Source organism: Ammospiza caudacuta, chromosome 2, assembly GCF_027887145.1.
Source record: "Ammospiza caudacuta isolate bAmmCau1 chromosome 2, bAmmCau1.pri, whole genome shotgun sequence".
Taxonomy (NCBI): domain Eukaryota; kingdom Metazoa; phylum Chordata; class Aves; order Passeriformes; family Passerellidae; genus Ammospiza; species Ammospiza caudacuta.
In genome coordinates, this window is record NC_080594.1 from 120493234 (window position 1) to 120506806 (window position 13573).

The 13573-nt window shown below is 42.3% G+C and overlaps 1 protein-coding gene across 1 annotated transcript in view; it reads right to left on the minus strand.

Moving 5' to 3' along the window:
- The window catches only part of CLIC6 (chloride intracellular channel 6), a 30858-nt gene that overhangs the window by 5687 nt on the left and 11598 nt on the right, over positions 1 to 13573 (minus strand). The window contains exons 2-4 of the mRNA XM_058799908.1: positions 3995 to 4104; positions 3253 to 3378; positions 1211 to 1317 (exon numbers count right to left, since the gene is read on the minus strand). Of these exons, the coding sequence (XP_058655891.1) occupies positions 1211 to 1317; positions 3253 to 3378; positions 3995 to 4050 (289 nt within the window). The 5' untranslated portion in view covers positions 4051 to 4104. The remainder of the gene's footprint in view (positions 1 to 1210; positions 1318 to 3252; positions 3379 to 3994; positions 4105 to 13573) is intronic.

Sequence of the window (13573 nt, forward strand, 5' to 3'; positions counted from 1 at the left end):
ACAGCCAGGCTGCAGTGACAGCAGCAGGTCCTGGGGTGCCCCTTTGGGGTGTCACAGCCAGGCTGCAGTGACAGCAGCAGGTCTGTCACAGACATCTTTTTATGAAAATCCTTTCCTTAGGATTTTTTCCTCCTGAGAATCTGAGAGGCCTCAGGAACAAAATGCAAACAATGGTTATCTGCTGCTGTGGAATGCAACAGGTGCATCTGGGATTGGCCTCATGTGGTTGTTTCTGATTAATGGCCAATCACAGTCAGCTGGCTCGGACAGAGAGTCTAGGACAGAGCCTTTGTTATCTTTCCTTTCTTTTTCTGTTCTTAGCTTAGCCAGCCTTCTAGTGAAACTTCTTCTATTCTTTTAGTGTAGTTTAATGTAATATATATCATAAAATAATAAATCAAGCCTTCTGAAACATGGAGTCAGATCCTCGTCTCTTCCTTCAACATAAAACCCCTGTGAGCACGGTCACACAGGTCCCTGGGACGCCCCTTTGGAGTGTCACAGCCAGGCTGCAGTGACAGCAGCAGGGCCCTGGGATGCCACTTTAGGGTGTCCAAAGCCAGCCCAAGGGTCAGGCCTGAGAGCTGAAGGACACAGACAGAACCCTGGAATGGTTTGGGTTGGGAGGGACCTCAAAGCCCATCCAGTGTCACCCCAGCCATGGCAGGGACACCTCCCACTGTGCCAGGCTGCTCCAGCCCCATCCAGCCTGGCCTTGGGCACTGCCAGGGATGGGGAGACCACAACCAACCTGTGCCAGGGCCTCACCACCCTCACAGGAAAGGATTCCTCCCTAATATTTCATCTCACCCTTCCTCCAGCCTAGGGCCATTCAAGGTGCTCACGAGGCTCCTGCTTTGGGGATGTGCCAAAGGCTGGAGTCCTCATCATTCATGGAAACAGGGAATCCCTCACTTGCAGAGGGCTGGGCTGTTGGCAGAGCTCTGGGGAAGGTGCAGCCTCACAGACCCCAGGGCTGAAGGAGTGAGGAGAGGCTGGAATTGGTGCTGCCCTGGTGACAGCAGCTCTGCTTCCACCAACTCTTGGAATCCTGCACTAAAGGAGGGAACAGGCACAGATTTCCAAAGCCTCCACCCTCTGGAATATCAGTTTGAGCTGAGCTGGAAATGGAGCATCCCCAGCAGTGTCCTACAGCTGCACAGGAATGGGTTCTCCCTCCCAGGGCTGATGACAGGAATGCAGCACCTACTTTCATTTGCGTCTTTTCTTGGGTTCTTTATAAATGCAGAGAATTTTGCAAAGACATCATTTCCTGCAGAGTTCGACTCGGGGTGCTTCGGTGCAAGTTTTGGGTACCTGAGAAGTTCAGAGAAACAAAAAGAAGTGACCCAATTATCCTTTTTTTTTTTTTTTTGTCTCCATAATTAATACACATTTATTTGTAGGGTGACCGCATAGAGCCACACAGGACTCAAAAGGAACCATCCTAAACTAAAAATCCCTTATTCTAAACCCTACCTAAATAATCTTGTCCTGAGGGCAATGGGAAATGATGGTTATTGCTGCAAGCACTGCCCAAACAGCCCAGGCTGTCTCCCAGGCTTTCTCCTCCAGAGCTGAGGCTGCCTGGTCATGCGTGGATCCTGCCATGAGGAGGAGTGGAGGGAAAATCCCCACTCCCAGGAGCTGCTGCTCCTTGGGCTCCTGGCCCAGCCCACTCAGGCCATCAGCAGGCTGGCAGCAGCCAGGGATGGAGAAAAATGGGAAAAAGCGGAGGCAAGCAGCTGCTTGCCTGGTTTAAGTTTGGCTGCTTGAGAAGGGAGCACAGGGAGAGGGCTGATGTCCCTTCCTCTGATATCCCAGAGGAGAGAAGGTCTCTGGGGTAGGGGACACAATGCTGGGACAACAGAGGGACAGAGGGGTTTGGGGTGAGGTGGGAAGAGCTGCTGGGGTGGGGGAGGACAAATCTGAAACTGAGACCCTCGTGTGCAGCCTGGTGGGCCCATGTGGACACTCTGAAAGAGCCCCAGCACTGAGGGGAGAGGAATGGCAGATTTGTCTTTTCAAACCACCTCTGGGTCTGCTGGTAGGTAAAACCAGCACTGGGAGAGAAAAGAAACAATGGGAAGGATTCCACTGATTGATGAATGGAAAAAGAGACTTGCTTTTACAAGTAAACTTCAGGTTTGCTGATAAATTAAATTATAGACATTGAGAGATGAAAGAAACAATGGGGAAGAAAAACCCCTAAATTCTGTAAGAATTAAAAATGAAAAGGGAGGGTTATACATTAGAGGGAAATCTTTGGGAAATCTTCAGTATCAGGTGTATTGGGGAGTCTGAACCTCTCAAGTACCTCAGCCAATGGGGAAAAACCCCTAAATTCCATAAGAATTGAAAATGAAAAGGGAGGGTTATACATTAGAGGGGAATCTTTGGGAAATCTTTGGTATCAGGTGTTTTGGGAAGTCTGAACCTCTCAAGTGCCTCAGAAATGAGAAAAGAGAAAACAGAAATGCAGCCAGGAAATTGGGATAAAAAGGAGGCTGTGTCCTCCAAAAATCTGAGAGATCCCAGGGGAATGCCCCATGGCCTCTCCCTTTATTGGAATAAAGTAAAAGGACTCCTCTGTCTCCATTTTGGGCATAAACCTCTGCTGTTTGTGGATGAATTTTCCTAGCAGAAGCGTTCACTGCCCTCAGCTTCACAGAATCCCAGAACCAGCAGGAAACACCTTCAGCACCACCCAGTCCCACCATCCCCACCCCAAACCATGTCCCCAGGGCCCCATCCAGACCACTGGAACCCTTCCAGAGATGGAGATCCACCCTGGGCAACTCACTCAATACCTGACCACTCCTGAAGGGAGCACATTTTTCCAGTCCCCAATCTGAACCTCCCTTGGGGCCATTTCCTCTCATCCCTTCACGTGGGACCCGGCAGGAGAGCCCAGCCCACCTCACCGCAGGGTCCCTCAGGTGGTTTTGGAGAGCAGAGAGGTGACCCTGAGCTGCCTGCGCCCGGTGAGCACCGTGAGCTGTGTGGTGTGGAGAGGGGAGCCCCAGACCAGGCCAGCTCGGAGCAGGAGCAGCCCAGGTGTCCTCAGGATGGATCCCACGCCCTGGGAATGGCCCAGCAGCGAGCTCGGCATGAAGGGCAGCAGTGGGAGCAGCACAGCCGTGACCTGGGGACAGCCTGGGGACAGCCTGGGGACAGCCTGGGGACAGCCCAGTGACTCCCCAGCCCCAGGTGTGTTTCAGAGCCCCCCTGAGCTGGTCGGGAGTGCGGTACCGGGGCGGCGCCAGCTTCTCCTCCAGGAACTCCTCAATCTTGTTCACGTCAGTCTTCACCTCCCCATCGAAGGTCATGAACGGGGGGTTGGTGCCTGGGGCCAGGTTCTGCAGGTCTGCAGGTTTTCTGGGAAAGGAAAAGCCATAAAAAGTCCTGTCACGGACATATTTTATGAAAAATCCTTTTGCTAGGATCTTTTCTCCTGAGAAGCTGAGAGGCCTCAGGAACAAAATGTAAACACTGATTATCTGCTGCTGTGGAATGCAACAGGTGCATCTGGGAATGGTCTAATGTGGTTGTTTCTGATTAATGGTCAATCACAGCCCAACTGTCTCAGACTCTCTGGTCACTCACAAGATTTTATTATCATTCCATTCTTTTCCTTTTCTAACCTGCTGATGAAATCCTTTCTTCTATTCTTTTAGTATAGTGTTAGTATATAATTTTCTTTCAATATAATATATATCATAAAATAATAAATCAGCCTTCTGAAACATGGAGTTAAGATTCTCATCTCTCCCCTCATCCTGGGACCCCTGTGAACAGCACCACAAAGTCCCTCTCCCTCCTTTTTATGAGGCACTGGAAGGAGCTTTAAGGTCTCCTCAGAACCATTTCTCCTCCAGGCTGGACACACCCAGCTCTCCCAGCCTGGCAGAGAAGAGTCACCCTTGAAAATCCCCGGTTTTGGGAAAGTTGTGCTGCACGGTTAAAATGTCAGAATCAAAAGCCACAATCTCACCTTTTCAGATCCACGGTTGTGACATTAAAAATGACACCTTTGAGCCACAGGATCATGAAGAGGCGCTGAGAGAACGGGCAGTTCCCAATGCTTTCCCCATCACTGCCAGCCTACAATTGGAAAAATTACAAATGATAAACACATCTGTGTGTAAATCACAGCAGTCCCCCCAGAGGAAACAGCCTCCACCTCATTTGTCTGTGTGGGCATAAATCTGCACAAGTCACCGCAAGATTAAAATGAGTTAAATCAGTTTATGACCACAGGAAAGGAACAGAGAAATATTTACCAGCCTAAGCAGAGATACGATGTCTAAAGCACTGAAGGGAACAAGCAGAATAAATCAATTCATTTAGAATTTCAACCTGAAGGGCAGTGGGAGCCCTGGAGAAGGTGGCCAAGGAAGTGTTGCTCTCAGGTAATTTATATTGCAGTTTGTGAAGAGGCTTTGTTAAAATGAGGCAGAGTCTTGCAGAGGTGCTGCTGAGAATTGGTGTGACACTGCATGAGATCAGGGGTCTCATTTTTAAGCCCTTCACATGATTCTCCTAAAGCACAGCTTTAAAATTGAGATTAAATCAGGGGCAGAAGTACTAAAACCCAAGTGTCTCACAGTTAATAAGTTAATTCATTAGGATTTGCAGCCCTTATAAGCCAACAAAACACAGAATCAAACCAGTTCTGTTTGTCCTTTTTCCCTCACTCAGTGCTATGAAATAAATCTCAAATACAGCAAAAACTCCTGCATAAACAAACACACACTGCACAGTGCTCACCTTCACAAACACAGCAATAACTCCTGCATAAACAAACACACACTGCTATCAAAGAAATCTCAAATATATCAATCTCAGTGCTGATATCAAATAAACATCAAAAGAAATCTCAAAGAAATCCCAAATATATCAAAAACTCCTGCATAAACAAACACACACTGCACAGTGCTCACCTTCACAAACACAGCAATAACTCCTGCATAAACAAACACACACTGCTATCAAAGAAATCTCAAATATATCAATCTCAGTGCTGATATCAAATAAATATCAAAAGAAATCTCAAAAAAATCCCAAATATATCAAAAACTCCTGCATAAACAAACACACACTGCTATCAAAGAAATCTCAAATATATCAATCTCAGTGCTGATATCAAATAAATCTCAAATCTCAAAGAAATCTCTGCTGCTATCAAAGAAATCTCAAGTACCTCAATAACTCCTGCATAAGCAAACCCACACTTCACAGTGCTCACCTTCACAAAGAGCTCAATGTCTGGAATGAAGGGCCTGGCCAGGGGCAGGCAGGAGCTGGAGGGATGCATGGCAAAGGGCTGGATAAATTCTCTGGTTCTCCCTGTGAACCTGAGGAATCTCCTGGAGAAATCCCTCCAAAACCACTGGGAAAAGCAGGAGTGCCTCCAGCACTGCCAGGGGATGAGAGCTCTCAAAAATGCTGGGCCAGCTGTAAAGTACTGCTGGCTTAGAAAAGCCTTGTTTCTGTCAGGAGTGCCTGGTTTTGTAGGTGGCAAAGCTGAGAGCTGCTCAAAAGCTGCCATTGTGGTTTTCCTCCCACTCAGAGCAGTGCTCTGCAGCCAGGAGACACAAAACCGCTGTGGAACTTGGAAAACTGAGCCTGGAACGCTGCCAGCAGGGCTTAGAATGGAGGGTGTGCATTTAAATGTGCATTCTAATGTGCATTCTAATGCACAACAGCTCCATCTGGTCTCATCCTGCCTCTGGTGCCAGGTGTCACCCGCCCCAAAGGGAAAAGCAGGGGCAAAGTCCCATGGTGACCCCTGGGTGCTGGCAATGGACAGGAGTCTCATGGTGAGCCCAGGCTGTGCCCAGGGCAGGGGCAGCAGCCTGGGGACGCTGCTGGGGACAGGCCCTGTGTGGAGGAGCAGGCTGGGGCATCTGGATGGCACCAGCTCCTTCCTGCTGGAACCCTGGTGCTGAGAATTCCAGACTTTCTGTGCTGCCAGGCACTCACCCCCAGGAGAACACTGCACTGACCTGAGGCCCTGGAGAAGCTTCCAAAATTCAATAATAAAACTGAGATTAAAGGTGTGGAGCTTGAATAGAAGTGTGTGATGTCACAGGGTGGGAAACTCAGAGTTTCAGGGTTTAGAATACAGGAATAGACAGAAAGCAAGATGGAGGTTTTAGGGTGGAGGCTGCTCCTTCTTCTTCCCCTTCTTCTCCATGGGTTTGGGTGGTTTTGTGTCATTGGATAAAAAATGCCCCATCCATTGTGGGCACGGGTGGTTGGGTATTGGGTTAAAAGTGAAAATAATTGAGGTGTCATTTCTCAATTGGACAGTTTATCCTTCAAAGGCCTTGGAGAGAGAGACAGGGCTCCATTTTTAGTTTGTTGGAGTGAAGTGCTGCAGGGCTCAGGGTTTGTGAGACTGTGACAGAGATAAGAACTGATAAACATCTGAGCCCCAACAAGAAATACCCTCTCACACATTAATCCTGACCCTGGTGGAAAGAAGTCAAGACTGCACAGCCTTGGAGAGAAAGACAGTGAGCCATTTTGTAGCTTGTTAGTAGAATGCAGAAGAACTCACAGCTTGTAATCCAGACAAGAAATAATAAACATCTGAGTCTGAACACGAAATGCCATCTCGAGTGCTTCAATCGTGAGCCGGACAGAGGCAGAAGCCAAGACCCAGCTCCTTCCCAGCTGCACCTCTGGAGCTGGAGGAGCTGCCACCGCCCTGCTGCCCCTGCCCAGCTGTGCTGCCAGCTGTGCACCCAACACCAGCCCACACTGGGATGGGCTGGGAGGGACCTCAAAGCCTCCAGTGCCACCCCTGCCATGGCAGGGACACCTCCCACTGTGCCAGGCTGCTCCAAATCCATCCAAACTGGCCTTGGGCACTGCCAGGGGTGGAGAATCCACAGCCTCTGCAGGCGCCTGTCACAGATGTATTTTATGAAACATCCTTGTGCTAAGATCTTTTCTCCTGAGAAGCTGGGAGGCCTCAGGAACAAAATGTAAACATTGATTATCTGCTGCTGTGGAATGCAACAGGTGCATCTGGGATTGGTCTCGTGGTTGTTTCTGATTAATGGCCAATCACAGTCCAGCTGGCTCAGACTCTCTGGTTTTATTATCACTCCATTCCTTTCTATTCCTTTCAAGCCTTCTGATGAAATCCTTTCTTCTATTCTTTAGTATAGTTTTAATATATCTTTTTCTTTTAATATAATACACATCATAAAATAATAAATCAGCCTTCTGCAACATGAAATTAGGATTCTCATCTCCTCCCTCATCCTGGGACCCCTGTGAACACCATGAGAGGCACCCAGTGCCAGGCCCTGCCAGGCTGTGCTGGGCACCCTGCTCCCTGAGGCTCCTGGAGGGTGGAGAAATCCAGAGGAGCTGAGCAGCTTTGGGCAGCTGACCCAGCCATGGCAGAGCTGAGGTGACCCAGGGGCCTCCTGAGATGTTTGTCCTGAGGAGCAGCAGGATCCTGCTCTGGTGGCACCTGCAGTGCCCTGGGCACCAGGAGGCACCAGCTGTGCCCGGGGTGGGCGCAGAGACACAGGGAGGGGACAGGGACAGCCCTGGAGCTCAGTGACACCCACAGGGCTGGGAGCTGTGCCAGGAGAACCTGAGGGGGTTTGGCTGATACCAGCACAGGAGCTCAGGCTGATCCCAGAATCAGAATCCCAGAATTCAGCTCAGGCTCAGGCTGATCCCAGAATCAGAATCAGAATCAGAATCAGAATCAATATCAAAATCAGAATCAGAATCCCAGAATTCAGCTCAGGCTCAGGCTGATCCCAGAATCAGAATCAGAATCATCAGAATCAGAATCAATATCAGAATCAGAATCCCAGAATTCAGGCTCAGGAGCTCAGGCTGATCCCAGAATCAGAATCCCAAAATTCAGCTCAGGCTCAGGCTGATCCCAGAATCAGAATCAGAATCAATTTCAGAACCAGAATCCCAAAATTCAGGCTCAGGAGCTCAGGCTGGTCCCAGAATCAGAATCACAATCACAATCAGAATCAGAATCCCAGAATTCAGGCTCAGGAGCTCAGGCTGATCCCAGAATCAGAATCAGAATCAGAATCAGAATCAGAATCAGAATCAGAATCAGAATCAATATCAGAATCAGAATCAGAATCAATATCAGAATCAGAATTCCAGAATTCAGCACAGGAGCTCAGGCTGATCCCAGAATCAGAATCAGAATCAATATCAGAATCAGAATCCCAGAATTCAGCCTCAGGAGCTCAGGCTGATCTCAGAATCAGAGTCAGAATCAGAATCAATATCAGAATCAGAATCCCAACATTCAGGCTCAGGAGCTCAGGCTGGTCCCAGAATCAGAATCAGAATCCCAGAATTCAGGCTCAGGCTCAGGCTGATCCCAGAATCAGAATCAGAATCCCAGAATTCAGCACAGGAGCTCAGGCTGATCTCAGAATCAGAATCAGAATCAGAATCCCAGAATTCAGGCCCAGGAGCTCAGGCTGGTCCCAGAATCAGAATCAGAATCAGAATCAGAATCCCAGAATTCAGGCCCAGGAGCTCAGGCTGGTCCCAGAATCAGAATCAGAATCAGAATCAGAATCCCAGAATTCAGCACAGGAGCTCAGGCTGATCCCATAATCAGAATCAGAATCAGAATCCCAACATTCAGACTCAGGAGCTCAGGCTGATCTGAGAATCAGAATCAGAATTCCAGAATTCAGGCCCAGGAGCTCAGGCTGGTCCCAGAATCAGAATCAGAATCAGAATCGCAGAATTCAGGCCCAGGAGCTCAGGCTGGTCCCAGAATCAGAATCAGAATCAGAATCTCAGAATCAGAATCAGAATCGCAGAATTCAGGCCCAGGAGCTCAGGCTGGTCCCAGAATCAGAATCAGAATCAGAATCTCAGAATCAGAATCAGAATCTCAGAATCAGAATCAGAATCGCAGAATTCAGGCCCAGGAGCTCAGGCTGGTCCCAGAATCCCAGAATTCCTGAGGCAGGGAGAGCCTTTCAGCACCACCCCAATCCCTGTCCCCAAGGCACACCCAGAGTGCTCGGGGACAATTCAGGGACCCCAAACCTCCCTGGGCACCTCAGCCCAAGGCCTGGCCACTTTTGTGATATAAATTATATAAATTTAGATTAAAGTGTATAAAATTAATAATTAATAAAATAATGAGTCAATCTTAATTTTATATAAATGTACCTAAACTTTATATAAAATTTAGATAAATCAATATAAATTTCATAAAGTATATCAATTTATATAAATTTATATGATCACTATAATAATTAATCAATCAAACATAATTTTATATATATTTTTAAACATTTTTTATAAAATTTAGATAAATTTATATACATTTTATAAAGGTTATAAATTTATATAATTAATATAATAACTAATCAATCATAATTTAAGATATAAGATTTATAAAAATTCTATATAAATTTACCTAACTTTTATATAAATCTTATATAGAATTTTTATAAATCTTATATAAATTTTGGAATCTTATATAAAAATTTATATTATGTTTATGCTATTTTTATATTAATTTCATATAAAACGTTATATATAATTTTATATAAATTTTAGATAAAATTTAGATAAATTTATGTAAATTATATAAAGTATATAAAGTTATATCGATTAATATTTATCCTTTTTATTTATTTATATATCTATACATATATACACACTATTTATATCATTTAATAAAAATATATAATATTGAATATTTTAAAATATATACTGGCTATAAAAAAAGTTTTAAAAATTCAAAATTACTTCTGTCTGGCAACAGTGCTGCTGTTAAAAAATGCCATAAAAATTAAAATTGTAATTAATTTATGTTCACTCAATGAAACTCTTATAAAAATTTTATGTTCTATTTGGGTCAGATCCCATCCAATCCAGAGCTTTTTGTCAGGAAGGGATCACCTGGAATTTTTCTCCCTGGTTTTATTCCATGGCCTCAGGTGGAGAACAAACACCCAAACACTGAATTTTACAGAACCCTTTTGATGCCACCTACTGGGCTTGAAATGTTCCAGGCTCAATTTTAAGATTTTTAAGATACAGCAGCTGCAATTAAAAATTCATTATCAGGGAGAAAGTCCCAATTTTGCCACTTATTATTCCAATGATTTTCAATAGCCCCAGAGCTCTGGCCCACCAACACCCAGCTCTAAAATCAGATATTTCAGCTGCTGTTTATTTTCTCAGCCAAACAGCAGAAAAAAACCCCCCAAAAATATGTTTAAGTTAAAATGTGGCTGGTGATTTCTGCAGATAAATTGTATTTTTGGCACTTGCAGGGTTGATTCTTGCTGTGTGTGACATCCCCAAATGGAAATTCAACAAGAGAGGTGTGAAAGCAGCAGCTGGACACTCCTTCAGGTAAAGAAAAGAAACGAATTTTCCTTTCATTTTTTTCAGTTAATTAGCACTTTCCACTATCCCAGTTTGCCCCAATTAAGTTGTTATTATTTATTTATAAGTTATTATTCTTTATAAGTTATTAATATTTTTTATAAGTTGTTTCCTTCCTCCTCAGGGGCATGGAAAGAACCCTTCAGAGCAGCATCCAGGCACCATGAACTCAGTGCTGAACAAAAATTGAATGAAAATTCTGCTCCTCACTTAAAATCCAGCAGAAATTCTATTCACAGACCATGGGCAGGGCTCAGGGAATGCCACAGGATTTTTGGAAGTGTTTTTATAAAACTCTGGGTGGATTAAAGGGTTTTGACCCAAAGGAGACACCAGGGGAAGGGGATGGAAAGAACTGAGAGCAGGGGACGGCGATGGAAGGAATGAACTTTACACTAAAGGTGATAAAAGGAATTAACTTTACACTGGAGGTGATAAAAGGAATTAATTTTACACTAAAGGTGATAAAAGGAATTAATTTTACACTGGAGGTGATAAAAGGAATTAGCTTTACACTGGAGGTGGCAAAAGGAATTAACTTTACACTAAAGGTGATAAAAGGAATTAATTTAACACTGGAGGTGGCAAAAGGAATTAATTTTACACTAAAGGTGATAAAAGGAATTAACTTTACACTGAAGGGGATAAAAGGAATTAAGTTTACACTAAAGGTGATAAAAGGAATTAAGTTTACACCTGCACAGAAAGGAATTAAGTTTACACTGAAGGTGAAGAAAGGAATTAAGTTTACACCAAAGGTGACAAAGAGAATTAACTTTACACCTGCACAGAGAGGAATTAGCTTTACACTGGAGTTGAAGAAAGGAATTAACTTTACACTGGAGATGAAGAAAGGAATTAACCTTGAAAGGAAATAACTTTCTACTGAAGGTAGAGAAAGGAATTAACTTTACACCTGCACAGAGAGGAGTTAACTTTACACTGGAGGTGAAGAAAGGAATTCATGAACAAATTAGGAATTAAAGAAAGACATGAATTATCTTTACACTGGAGGTGATAAAAGTGATGAAGTTTACACCTGCACAGACAGGAATTAACTTTACACTGAAGGTATGGAAGGAATAACTTCAACTTTACAACTTCATAGAAAGGAATTAACTTTACATTTGCACAGACGGTAATTAACTTTACCCTGGAGGTGAAGAAAGGAATTAACTTTACACTGGAAGTGAAGAAAGGAATTAACTTTACACCTGCACAGACAGGAATTTACACTTGCACAGAAAGGAATTACCTTTACACTGAACATGAAGAAATGAATTAACTTTACACCTGCACAGAGAGGAGTTAACTTTACACTGGAAGTGAAGAAAGGAATTAATGAAGAAATTATGAATTAAAGAAAGAAATTATTTAACTTTACATTGGAGGTGATGAAAGGAATTAACTTTACACCTGCACAGAAAGGAATTAACTTTACACTGAAGGCGATAAAAGGAATTAACTTTACACCTGCACAGAAAGGAATTTACACTTGCACAGAAAGGAATTAACTTTACACTGAAGGTGATGAAAGGAATTAACTTTACACCTGCACAGAAAGGAATTAACTTTAACTTTACACTTGCACAGAAAGGAATTAACTTTACACTGAAGGCCATAAAAGGAATTAACTTTGCACCTGCACAGAAGAGAATTAACTTTACAGTGAAGGTGACAAAAAGAATTAACTTTACACCTGCACAGAAAGGAATTTACACTTGCACAGAAAGGAATTAACTTTACACTGAAGGTGATGAAAGGAATTAACTTTACACCTGCACAGAAAATAATTAACTTTAACTTTACACCTGCACAGAAAGGAATTAACTTTACACTGAAGGCGATAAAAGGAATTAACTTTACACCTGCACAGAAAATAATTAACTTTAACTTTACACCTGCACAGAAGAGAATTAACTTTACTCTAAAGGTGATAAAAGGAATTAACTTTCCACCTGCACAGAGAGGAATTAACTTTGCACCAGGTTTATCCTGGCCATGGATGATCTCCTGACAGCCACAATTCCATTTTTAAGCCTTCCCACTCTGTTTTGCTTTCTGGGATTTGATATTCTTGCTTTCATGCAGCGTTGGAGTCGATCTCCTGCCATTATTTTATTTCAGGATTCATAACTTGTGTGCTCAATAAAGCTCTCAGCTGGAAATTGTCCTTTGAATGCTCCTGGTCCTCAGGCCATGTCCGGGATTTAAAAAGTTGGATATGTTGGGTGTTTATGGGATATTTTTAACATTTTATTTATGGATATTTATGACTTTAAGTTATTTATGTTATGGTATATTTATTTATTTATTTATTTATGGGATATTATTTATGTTGTGGGATTTTTTTAATATATTATTTATGTTATGGGATATTTTAACATATTTATTTATGGGATATTTATTATTTATTTATGAGATATTGTTTACGTTATGGGATATTTTTAACCTATTTATTTATGGGATATTTATGACTAAGTTATTTATGTTATGGGATATTTATTTATGGGATATTTTTTATGTTGTGGGATTTTTAAATATATTACTTATGTTATGGGATATTTTTAACATATTTATTTAAGGGATATTTATGACTTTAAGTTATTTATGTTATGGGATATTTATTATTTATTATTTATTTATGAGATATTATTTACGTTATGGGATATTTTTAACATATTATTTATGTTATGTTTATTTATGGGATATTGTTTATGTAATGGGTTATTTTTAACATACTATATATTATGGGATATTTTTAACATATTTATTTATGGGATATTTATGACTTTAAGTTATTTATGTTATGGGATATTTATTTATTTATGGGATATTATTTATGTTGTGGGATTTTTAAATATATTATTTATGTTATGGGATATTTATTATTTATTTATGAGATATTATTTGTGTTATCAGATATTTTTAACATCTTATTTATGTTATGGGATTTTTATTGTTTATGGTATATTGTTTATGGTATATTATTTATGTTATGGAATATTTTAAACATATTATTTATTTATGGGATATTTTAACATATGTTATCGGATATTTTTACTATTTTATTTATGCTATGGGATATTTTTAACATATTATTTTTAAGATATTATTTATGTTGGATTTTTATGGGATAGCTCCCTCA